Source organism: Ahaetulla prasina, chromosome 1, assembly GCF_028640845.1.
Source record: "Ahaetulla prasina isolate Xishuangbanna chromosome 1, ASM2864084v1, whole genome shotgun sequence".
Lineage (NCBI taxonomy): Eukaryota > Metazoa > Chordata > Lepidosauria > Squamata > Colubridae > Ahaetulla > Ahaetulla prasina.
Window position 1 is genome coordinate 106,451,326 of NC_080539.1, and position 12,490 is coordinate 106,463,815.

Genomic DNA, 12,490 nt, shown 5'->3' on the forward strand with positions numbered 1-12,490 from the left:
TACAAGTATTTCTAGTCATAAAGGTTTATACATTTCAAATGGGTTGGTACATCCATTTTCTTTTTCATCCATTTCTTTTACTCATTTTATATGATTGTATAAGACAAAATAAACAAAATGTTATCATATTTATATCGTTACTTACCAAGTACATCTAAATTATATTAAAGTAACCAAAAGTATCTTTACAATTCGCAAGGCATGTTATAACTTTTGAGCACCCCCAATGTTTGGAAATTGAAAGTTGAAAAATGTGACATGCCCTGAACAGGCATGCCCATCTGATTATAGTCTTTGGCTGGAGTCATGGCACAGCCATTAGAGATGAATGGAGATATCAAATACAAGAAATAATGTGTCATCTGCCTTGATTCTACACCATCAAGAAGATCACTGCTCATTAATTTGTTTCTGCACATAGTTCTTCTAAATTACCTTATTTTTCGGAGTATAAGACGCTCCAGAGTATAAGACGCACTTTAGATTTGGGGGAGAAAAATAATAAGAAGAAAATTTTTTGCCACTGCCTACCAGCATCCATTGGTATTCACCTGGCTAGTGTCCTTAGCAAACAGCCTGGTCAGCTTCAGCACATTAGACTGATTCAGCACGAGTAGCTGATTGGTGGATGGATCAGCCTCCTGGAATACCATCAATCAGCTGTTCCCAGAGGTGAACTTTAGCAACAGGTTTGCTGGCAGGTTTACTGGTTGTGAGCGTGCACATGCCTCGGCGCAAATACATAGCTTCAAAAATGCAGCTGATTGTCGCAGGGTACTCCAGTGAGTACAACAGGGGATTTGCGGAACCAGTCCGACAAGGCAGCAGCTGTTCTGGGTTGCCATTTTGGCCTCTGTGCCTTGCTTTTTCACTCTCCGAAAGCTCCGTTTGAGAAGCTGCCTTTGCAAAGAGAAGCTCCTTCGCAAATGGAGAAGCTCTTTTGCAAACGGAGCTTTTGGAGGCTGCAACAGCAGCTTCTCAAACGGAGCTTTTGGAGGCTATTTGAAAGGGTCTCCGTTTGAGAGGCTGTGTTTGCAGCCCCCAAAAGCTCCAAAACAATTCAGCAGGTTCTGACAGGTTCTGGAGAACTGGTAGCGGAAATTTTGAGAAGTTCAGAGAACCAGCAAATACCACCTCTGGCTGGCCCCAGAGTGGGGTGGGAATGGAGATTTTACAATAACCTTCCCCCAGGAGTGGGGAGGGAATGGGGATTTTGCAGTATCCTTCCCCTGCCACACCCACCAAGCCATGGCCATTAAGCCATGCCACGCCCACAGAACTGATGGTAAAAAATTTAAATTCCACCATTGCTCCAAAAGCTCTGTTTCAGAGGACGCGCGGAGGCCAAAGGGTAGGGGCCAGTGGGTGGGCAGGGCTATATTCAGTATATAAGACACACCCAAATTTTCACCCTCTTTTGAGGGGGAAGTGCATCTTATACTCCGAAAAATACAGTACATTAGAGAAGCAACATATAACTTCTAATTAGAAAGAGAGCTGAAAAACATCTAACTCGCCTGAAGAATCTATGAAGATTGTTTTTGTGAGGTGTTTTGTTTTTTTTAGAGACGTGGCAGTTTACAAAGTACAATTTGAATGAAAAAGCTTAAGTTTTGTCCTCTAGATACAATAACATATTTTGTACAATTTGATATTAGTGTTTCAAGTTTAATTAATTTATACAATATTAAAGAATGAATTTTGGCATAATTTTCCTTTGGAATTTGATCTGTATGTTACAGGGTGTACGAGACCTTTTGAAGGGTATCCTGGAGAAAATCCTAACTATTCCTAACACAGTGAGCTCTGCTGTTGTACAGCAACTATTAGCAGCAAGAGAGGTAAGCATATTAAATGGAGAAAACTAGATATGAATTGCTTGCTGTTTTCTAGTGGAACAGTTAAACAATTATGTAAATGTTTCAAAAAGAGAGAAAACTGAGAAACATTTTGAGACTTTTCTGCTAATTAAATTCTCTTGTAATTTGTAGACTATATTTGCTTAGAGGTAGTAATAGCATTCTTCAATTAAAATTGCTTCCTTGAGGTACTCAGTATATGCTAATTACAAATGTTAAAAATATGTGGATTTAGTTTGCTTTGCTGTTTTCGTGTTACGTCCTAAAACAAAACAAAAGACTATTCATTATTCTCCAGTATTCTTGCAAATGTTTAATGTTTTCATTGCATTTGTACAGTACTTTTACTCAGAAACATTCACAATTTAAATAATTTTTAAATTGTAATTTTATTTAAATTGTAAAATAATTTTAATTTAAATAATTGAAAGATGCCCAGCATATTTTGAGCATATTTTAAAAACTGGATATTTATTTATTTAATTCCAGCAGGAAAATTTATCTCATAGCAAATAATCCCATAATTGATGTAGGCTCATAGAGAAACAAGAGAATGATTATAGAAATTCCCAAAATCTTCGGAAATAGGGCAAAGGTTTGGGAAGTAGAACTACTCTAATAAATACTAAATATCTAACAATTAAAAAAAATTGAACAACAATAAAATGGAATTATTTCTGAAAGACTACCTGACTATAGCTCTGGACAGGATTTCACATTGCGCTGTTTCAAATGTTGATTTTTATATATATTTAAACTCTTCTCTGGTTTGCTGGGTTTTTTTCCTTAGGTTGTTGCATATATTTTGGAAAGGAATGCATGCTTATTACCTGCTTACTTTGCTGTCACCGAAATCCGAAAGTTGTATCCTGAAGGAAAACTTCCTCACTGGGTAAGATTTGATCTTTAAAAATTAAAAGAATCCGATTTTGGATGTTAGGAAGTAACAGGAGATAGTAGATGGGCAGTTTAACAAATTAGATAGATAGATGGATGGATGGATGGACAGATGGGCACGACAGGACAGGATGATAATTTTTAAAGTTGTTATATAAAGAAAAATTAATAAAAATAAAAGTTTAAAAGAATATAAAATAGATAATACAGATAAAAAAACAAGTTTGGTGTACTGGTTAAGGCATCAGGCTAGAAACTAGGAGCCAGTGAATTCTAGTCTTGCCTTGGGCACAAAGCCAACTGGGTGACTTAGGTCCAGAGTCTGTCTTAACCCTGGCAATGGCAAACTACTCTAAAATCTTGCCAAGAATACTGCACAGGCTTGTCCAGTTAGTCACCAGCAGCCAACACTGACTCAAAAGTGTGTGCGCGCACACATGCATACACAAGAAATACAGGTTCAAAAACCTAAAAAGAAGGCATCGTGTAAATTATATCATTTGCACTTTTTATATCATTTGCAACTTATACCATTTTGCAGAATAGTGTTGTTATGCAAAGTATGTAAATTGTTAGAAATTACTTTGTATAACAGGATACATAAGAGCACACAAAGTTCAAAGCATTGCTGTTTTCATGGTACTTTCAAGTTGTGATTTCTGGGTTTTGAATTAATTGTGATTTGTAACTAGCGTTTAAATCATATTTTCCTATTTGGTATGTCTTTTAGTTGTTAGGTAACCTTGTATCGGATTTTGTGGATTCCTTCAGGCCTACAGCAAGGATAAATTCCATCTGCGGTAAGCATTTACTGTGTATGTAGCAATTGTACTTGTGGGAACTGAAGGATTAGCTCTCTCTAGCCTATGAAGTTTGAAGGCATTTGGTATGTCTATTACCCATAGTTACCATTGGTTCTTAAATTCTAATCTATCACTTGGTATCAAACAAAACAGGCTACAGATTTGGTCATCAGGCTAAACATGGCATGGTAAGTTTGCAAAGACTAATTTAATGCATTTCTATCCTCATTTGAGAGCTCAAAGTAGTTCTTATAGCAATAGCACTTACTTATATACCATTTCGTAATGTTTTACAGCCCTCTCTAAGCAGTTTTACAGAGTCTTTTTTCTTGTATCTTCAGGAGTATATCTATGTTAATTATTTTCCTCTGATGCATAGTAATTGTTGTGCTTGATTTTATCTTGTGTTTTGTTTTTATCACAACTCTGTTATGTCAGCTGCCTACATTCGTACTGTCAATTGAATCAGTCTATAAATTAGGGAGGGAATGAGGAAGGGAGGAATAAAGAAAATCTTTGCAAGGGGCAGGGTTCAATGGCTAGGTCCAACCTCATGGCCAGGGTACTATAGAAAGTATTTCTAAAGATTAGGTCTTTGGATTATGTATTTTTGTCTATAAAATGAGAATCCCTAATAATAGCAATTGTATATAATAATAAGACTGAATGTACAGGAAACAAGCAGAATTCAGGCAAAGAAAGGCATGGCTGTGGTGACACAGTGGTTAGAATGCAGTATTTGCAGGCTAACCCTGCATTCCCGCTGCCAGGAGTTCGATCCTGACCAGCTCAAGGTTGACGCGGCCTTCCATCCTTCCAAGGTCAGTAAAATGAGGAGCCAGATTTTGAGGGGTAATGTGCTGACTCTGTAAATCACTTAGAGTTGAAAAGCACTATGAAGTGGTATATAAGTGCTATTGATACCGTATTGCATGGTCAATTTCTACAGAAGAGTCAAAGAAAAGTAGATAGATAAAACCTGGCAATTGTTTACAATTGAAACACTAGAATTTTTTTTAAAAAAGCCAAAGGATTGATTTTGGCTGTTCCACAACAAGCTAGTCAACTAATGCAATCAAGGCCGGAATGGGAAAAAAATCATCAAACAATTCAAAGTGCAGATTGTGCAAAGAAGCAGAAGAAACAGTATATCATACGTGTAGCTCATACAAACTGATTATAAGCAATGACACAGCATAGTTGCAAAATGACTCACTGGAACATCTACAAAAATTATCATGTACCAGTAATGAAAAACTGAAAAACATAGAGTTGAAAAAGTAGTAGAAAATGAGCAGGTTAAAAATATTGTGGGGTTTTCGAATACAGGCTGATTAAAGTCTTGGCACATAACATAACAACAGATTTAACTGTAGTTGAAAAGAAGAAATTATCATGTAGCAATACCAGGGGATAGTAGAAAAGTCGACAAAAAATTGGAGAAGCTCACAAAATATAAAGATCTGAAAATTGAAATTGAAAAATTATGGCATAAACTGCCCATCAGTTTTTCATAGTCCCAGTGGCTATCAGCACACTGGGTGCGGTACCAAAAATCTTGACTGGGAGCTGCACAAAGTTTAATATAAGATAGAAAAATATATAAATGTTATATTCTTCACATTGATAATATTTCTAACTGTCCGTTACCAAAGACCAGACTGCTTGGATCTGAACATATCCTATACCAATATATTGCAACGTAAGTTCTGGGGATGTTTATGAAGGTCAGTGCCAGCTAAAGAATTGATGTGATTTCATGTTGTTGTATTTAATAACAGTAAAGAATAATAATAGAAAAAGTGAAATTTGTTATTTGTTATTCAGGGTAACTTGATTATCTAAAATACCTGAAAATGGGAAATGTTGATACTTAAAATACTTATAAAATGTAACCTGTAGCCATCTGTAGAAGTGTTGCATTTTTATATAAAAAAAAGCTAAGGAATAATAACCCAGTTATGGTAATCATTATATTTAGGGAATGATATACTTTGTGATTTCTGGGTTTTGAATTAATTGTGATTTGTAACTAGCGTTTAAATCATATTTTCCTATTTGGTATGTCTTTTAGTTGTTAGGTAACCTTGTATCGGATTTTGTGGATTCCTTCAGGCCTACAGCAAGGATAAATTCCATCTGCGGTAAGCATTTACTGTGTATGTAGCAATTGTACTTGTGGGAACTGAAGGATTAGCTCTCTCTAGCCTATGAAGTTTGAAGGCATTTGGTATGTCTATTACCCATAGTTACCATTGGTTCTTAAATTCTAATCTATCACTTGGTATCAAACAAAACAGGCTACAGATTTGGTCATCAGGCTAAACATGGCATGGTAAGTTTGCAAAGACTAATTTAATGCATTTCTATCCTCATTTGAGAGCTCAAAGTAGTTCTTATAGCAATAGCACTTACTTATATACCATTTCGTAATGTTTTACAGCCCTCTCTAAGCAGTTTTACAGAGTCTTTTTTCTTGTATCTTCAGGAGTATATCTATGTTAATTATTTTCCTCTGATGCATAGTAATTGTTGTGCTTGATTTTATCTTGTGTTTTGTTTTTATCACAACTCTGTTATGTCAGCTGCCTACATTCGTACTGTCAATTGAATCAGTCTATAAATTAGGGAGGGAATGAGGAAGGGAGGAATAAAGAAAATCTTTGCAAGGGGCAGGGTTCAATGGCTAGGTCCAACCTCATGGCCAGGGTACTATAGAAAGTATTTCTAAAGATTAGGTCTTTGGATTATGTATTTTTGTCTATAAAATGAGAATCCCTAATAATAGCAATTGTATATAATAATAAGACTGAATGTACAGGAAACAAGCAGAATTCAGGCAAAGAAAGGCATGGCTGTGGTGACACAGTGGTTAGAATGCAGTATTTGCAGGCTAACCCTGCATTCCCGCTGCCAGGAGTTCGATCCTGACCAGCTCAAGGTTGACGCGGCCTTCCATCCTTCCAAGGTCAGTAAAATGAGGAGCCAGATTTTGAGGGGTAATGTGCTGACTCTGTAAATCACTTAGAGTTGAAAAGCACTATGAAGTGGTATATAAGTGCTATTGATACCGTATTGCATGGTCAATTTCTACAGAAGAGTCAAAGAAAAGTAGATAGATAAAACCTGGCAATTGTTTACAATTGAAACACTAGAATTTTTTTTAAAAAAGCCAAAGGATTGATTTTGGCTGTTCCACAACAAGCTAGTCAACTAATGCAATCAAGGCCGGAATGGGAAAAAAATCATCAAACAATTCAAAGTGCAGATTGTGCAAAGAAGCAGAAGAAACAGTATATCATACGTGTAGCTCATACAAACTGATTATAAGCAATGACACAGCATAGTTGCAAAATGACTCACTGGAACATCTACAAAAATTATCATGTACCAGTAATGAAAAACTGAAAAACATAGAGTTGAAAAAGTAGTAGAAAATGAGCAGGTTAAAATATTGTGGGGTTTTCGAATACAGGCTGATTAAAGTCTTGGCACATAACATAACAACAGATTTAACTGTAGTTGAAAAGAAGAAATTATCATGTAGCAATACCAGGGGATAGTAGAAAAGTCGACAAAAAATTGGAGAAGCTCACAAAATATAAAGATCTGAAAATTGAAATTGAAAAATTATGGCATAAACTGCCCATCAGTTTTTCATAGTCCCAGTGGCTATCAGCACACTGGGTGCGGTACCAAAAATCTTGACTGGGAGCTGCACAAAGTTTAATATAAGATAGAAAAATATATAAATGTTATATTCTTCACATTGATAATATTTCTAACTGTCCGTTACCAAAGACCAGACTGCTTGGATCTGAACATATCCTATACCAATATATTGCAACGTAAGTTCTGGGGATGTTTATGAAGGTCAGTGCCAGCTAAAGAATTGATGTGATTTCATGTTGTTGTATTTAATAACAGTAAAGAATAATAATAGAAAAAGTGAAATTTGTTATTTGTTATTCAGGGTAACTTGATTATCTAAAATACCTGAAAATGGGAAATGTTGATACTTAAAATACTTATAAAATGTAACCTGTAGCCATCTGTAGAAGTGTTGCATTTTTATATAAAAAAAAGCTAAGGAATAATAACCCAGTTATGGTAATCATTATATTTAGGGAATGATATACTTTGTGATTTTCTCTCTTTGGTATCCAGGACGATGTAGTCTTCTTCCTGTAGTGAACAACTCTGGTGCTATTTGCAATTCATGGAAGCTGGACCCGACAACTCTTCGTTTTCCATTGAAAGGCCTTTTGCCATATGATAAGGTATATGTGCATGTGACCTTTGTGAATGCTTTGAAATATAATAGAATAAAGCATATTAATCCTATTTAAAAAATTTAGTTAAAATTGAGATTTAGCTTATTAATTGAATGCTTGTAAAAAAAAACATTAAACAGGTGTGTATGTAGGTTTTTTATTTTTGAACTCTTGGACGGTATCCCAAACATTGCACTAATCCTGGAAAAAGTTTTTCTTTCTTTCTTTCTTTCTTTCTTTCTTTCTTTCTTTCTTTCTTTCTTTCTTTCTTTCTTTCTTTCTTTCTCTTCCTTCCTTCCTTCCTTCCTTCCTTCCTTCCTTCCTTCCTTCCCTCCCTCCCTCCCTCTCTCTCTCTCTCTCAGGAAAGTAGAATAAAGTATTTTACTACCCTTAAAGTAAGCCCTGAAAAGATTTTGACAGCAGCAAGATGTCTCCAAGTTTCCTTTAATTTTTTTCAAAGCAAATCAAACTATTTTTAAAAAGATTCTTCTCAAAATCCAAAAATTCAGGACCAGACTTGGGCATAATATAAAGCATGCAAACTCTACATGCAATACCTCTTCCATTATTATTTATGATTCATTTGAACTATGGCCCACCAAGTTTTAGGCACCTTACAATAAGTAACAAAAAAATTATTTCAAATCACAGAAATATAAAATAAAAAACATCTGCAAGAAACAGAGTGCAACCACAGTATTTTTTTAAAAAAAAAACCCTGCTAAAAGGTTATTAACTAGGAAATGATGCATTTCCCTCAGATTCGAGAGCTAATAGGAAAAAAATCCAAATAACATGCAAACTTCCTCCATTCTGTTCCATTAATAAGCAGTTACAGCTGCATCTAATTGCATCTGCACCTTGACTGAGTCCTACTTTGATACCAATTAAAGCTCTGGGGATAAATTTTACACCTTCCTTTTGATTATGATTGTTTGCTCTTAATTTTCCAACATAAAATGCTTGGAAAATAAAGCGATAAAGAAGGTGAAATCATTGTGAATAGGAACTTCTTGTCTACAAGGGTTAGCTTCAGTGAAAATGAGAAGGATTTTTCCCCCCAGGTTTTTAGAGCAGCTGAGTAAATGAGTCCCTGCAGCTGTTTCAAAAACTGTCCCCAGTAATTTGTACAATGCCAAAAAACCCCACAAAAAGTTCTAGCGGAACTGCCATTGAAGCCGAGTGGCTCCGTGCCTGGAGGCAACTGGGAACATCTTCCAAAGCAGCCATGTGAGCCTTGCAGATCTGAAAACCATTTTAATGACTCGAAAAGAGGTACAGTACTTTATCGAGGGTGAATGCATTGTAAAGCTTCTCTGTTTAGATGCTTTGCACAAGTCTTAATTTCCCTCTCTATAGATAGATGATTCTGCCAGATGCTGCGTAATATTTGTAACAAATCACTCCTGTCCTCTAAACAAATGAAGCCTGAAATAGGATTCTGGTAGAAAAAGCATCTGAGACAAAAGAGACAATTAGACATATTGGCAGTCTTTTTAGGTCTGGGCAATGTCACACGCTTCTTCGCAGGATATGCGGAACGTTTTTTGTCTTTTTTTAAAAAAGAGAATCTTAAAGTCTTATGTGAAATTTCTATCCATCCCACCCAGTAATTTCCGTTTGCTTGCAGAAAGTTTTGTGAGTTCTTAATGCATGAATGCCCAGGTAATACTGCAAAACCAAGTGACCTTATCAGCCAAATGCTCGCGTACCCTATGTGTCTATTTTACTGGAAGGATGTGCAGAGGTTGTCTGGGAGTATCGTAGTGTGTGTTAGCGCTCATGGGTGTCAACGTTGCCAAACGCTGCTTTGTGTGGACAGTGCATTTGATTTCAGTTTTCAACAATTTTATTTTGTGCCAATAGGTTGGGATTTGTTTGCTTTTATTCTTGTTTTCAAGGATCTGTTTGAGCCTCAGACTGCCTTGTTGCGGTATGTGCTGGAGCAGCCCTATTCCCGAGATATGGTCTGCAATATGCTAGGCCTAAACAAGCAGGTACTGTATTGTGCTGTAACGGCTATTCCTTTGCATAGAACCTGCACTTTTCTTTTCTCTTTTTCTTTGCTGTAGCTAACTAAGCAAAACAGTTGAGGATCAGATCATGTTTTTCCCCTTCAATATTATTGCCTTAGGTTAATTGGGCACGATTATTTCTGTTTACTTACATATTGCTTTAAAAAAAACTTCTAAATTGAAAGGTTTTTTTTTTTTTTAAAGGATATTTTTTGGCATTGCTTTTTTTCCCTATAAGGCCAGCCTCAAATATACCCTGGACAGATTTCGTTCTACAGCAGACATCTTCTCATTTAATATTGATGGGCTGATTGATTGATTGATTGACTGAAAGATGGTGGTGATAGATGCATTGCTTAGATGAAGAGTCGGTAGAATTTGTCTGTTGAATGCCTTGGCATGTTTTCATTACCTTTGCTGGTAATGAATAGTCAACTGTTAATTGATATTATTTTATTTAAATTTTTGTGCTTCTTTTTTTTTCTCTCTTCTTTTTTTTTTTTTGCCTGACCATGTGGGTGGGCTTGGTCTGATTTGGGGTAACTTGAGGCTGGCCTCATAGTCACTGTTTTGTCTTTTCTTTTTTTCTTCCTTTATTTTTGTTCTGTCCTGTCTTGTCCTGCCCATCCTCCAATGCTCTAGACCTTGAACATTGCTCAGGTATGTTCACAACCTTACTGTTGTATTGTGACTAACGATACGCTGGCTGCTTTTTAGCCACTGATTCCAGTTCGAGAATACGCATCTGGCCAGGGCTTGAAATTGGTGGGATTTTCACATGCCATGATAAGAACCTTTTCAAATCAGAGGTTATGAGGTTACCAAAGGATATTCATAGCCAGTTCAGTACCTGGACAAGATTTAGCCATTACTGTCCAATCCCTTCATCGTTATTTTTGTTCAAACTGTAAAATGTCTAAAAGAAAGAACCAAAGTTGCTATGAAAAGATCTAAAGAAAATTCCCTTTGTTGAATTTAACCACTGTGTAAGATTTGTAGGTAAAAATTCAACTTGACTAGGAAAGGTCATTCTCAGCCTCTCTAATAAATGCGTTCCCAAGAAGCTCCAAATGGGCTGAATTAGGTGGAAGAAAAAAAGGAGGAGGAAAATTTTGAAAAAATTGCAACTTTTACTTGCTGTATATGCTTGCCTGTTTGTATACTCAAATATTGGCAATTTTAGTCTGTTTCTAATCTAACTTTATTTTTAGTAAAGTTTGATGACAGTGTTTGCAATACCATAGTGAAGGTTGTGTCAGTGTTTTCATTTTGAAAAAAAAAAACTTTTATTTCATGGATTGTGCTTGACCATAACATTTGCTTGAAAATAAAACATGGGTTACAGTAAATAAATGAATCCCCATTTCCACAGATTTTGAAGCATTTCCACATGTTACTTTGCAAAGCCTTCCACATTATAGCTGAACATAAAATACTTTGACCATAATAAAGAATCTGAGTTATAGAGTATTGATTGTGGCAGATGGAGCTTTTTGGAAAACAACAATGTCTTTTCCAAAAAATGGCACATAGAAAGTCCTACTTCCATATAAAACGTTCTTTCCTTTATCATGGCTACATAACTGCCCAATTCAGTGAACTCCCTGTGCACTTCCAAATTACACTGCATTTTAAATCCCTTCTGTGTGTAGAGGTTTCATTGTATGACAACTTATCAAATTTTGTACTGTGGCAATTGTGTTCATTTTTCAATTCCCTTTTGATAAGGGGACATGCAGTGTTGCTTGATGGCTAAACCCATAGATTTTAAGAGTCCAGGGCATTCTCCATACAAATGAGGAAGTCCTTAGAGATATGTCAGTCAATCTATTGTTTTCTGAAGGTGTCCCTCTTCAGAAAGGAAGAATTTTTAAAAGAAAATCACAAAATGCTTTACAAAAATTAGTATAGCAATACAATTACAATTCAGGAGCCGCAGTGGCACAGTGGTTAGAATGCAATACTACAGGCTACTTCTTCTGACTGCCAGCTGACTGCAATTTGGCAGCTCAAATCTCACCAGGCTCAAGGTTGACTCAGCCATCCATCTTTCCGAGGTGGGTAAAATGAGGACCCAGATTGTTGGGGGCAATATGCTGACTCTAAAACTGCTTAAAGAGGGCTGAAAACCCTCTTACTATATACCACTGTGAAGTGGTATATAAGTCTAAATGCTATTGCTATTCTCCCCTTTGCATTACCTGAATAGGAAACTGATGTTGGGTCTTTTGGTATTTATAAATGCTATTATTCTATATGCTTTTTAGGAGATTTGCATCCCATAAAGCATATATGCATAACATACAAACTCATTACATAAAATAGTAATTGATCTATTGGAGTTCCCAGAGTAGAGTTCCTCATACTACTTTTAACATGTTACCTATTTTGTTCAGTGTCTATGGAGCTTCTTAATCATGGTTGTCCCAAAGGTGCTTTTCAAAAAGCAATTGGACTTTCTTGGTGAGGTTTTTTTTTCCTCTTGAAGACATTTCACTTCTCATCTAAGAAACTTCTTGGGTGAGAAGCGAAATGTCTTCAAAGAAAAACACCCCAAGAAAATCCAGTTGTTTCTCAAAAAGCATTTTTGGAACTAACTTTGTCAGCTTTTCTTAAGCTGTATTCTTGCATTTTAATTTTAT

The 12,490-nt window shown here is 35.9% G+C and overlaps 1 protein-coding gene across 5 annotated transcripts in view; it reads left to right on the top strand.

The window, feature by feature from the left end:
• The window catches only part of MED23 (mediator complex subunit 23), a 52,436-nt gene that overhangs the window by 4,292 nt on the left and 35,654 nt on the right, over positions 1–12,490 (top strand). Inside the window, exons 6-11 of one of the 5 annotated variants that reach the window (XM_058171683.1) lie at positions 1,743–1,841; positions 2,650–2,751; positions 3,487–3,556; positions 7,727–7,839; positions 9,735–9,830; positions 10,491–10,508. In XM_058171683.1, coding sequence (XP_058027666.1) covers positions 1,743–1,841; positions 2,650–2,751; positions 3,487–3,556; positions 7,727–7,839; positions 9,735–9,830; positions 10,491–10,508 — 498 coding nt within the window. Of the gene's footprint in view, positions 1–1,742; positions 1,842–2,649; positions 2,752–3,486; positions 3,557–5,633; positions 5,704–7,726; positions 7,840–9,734; positions 9,831–10,490; positions 10,509–12,490 lie in introns of all 5 variants that reach the window. The other 4 variants (XM_058171692.1, XM_058171701.1, XM_058171711.1 and 1 more) reach the window with 4 other exon arrangements.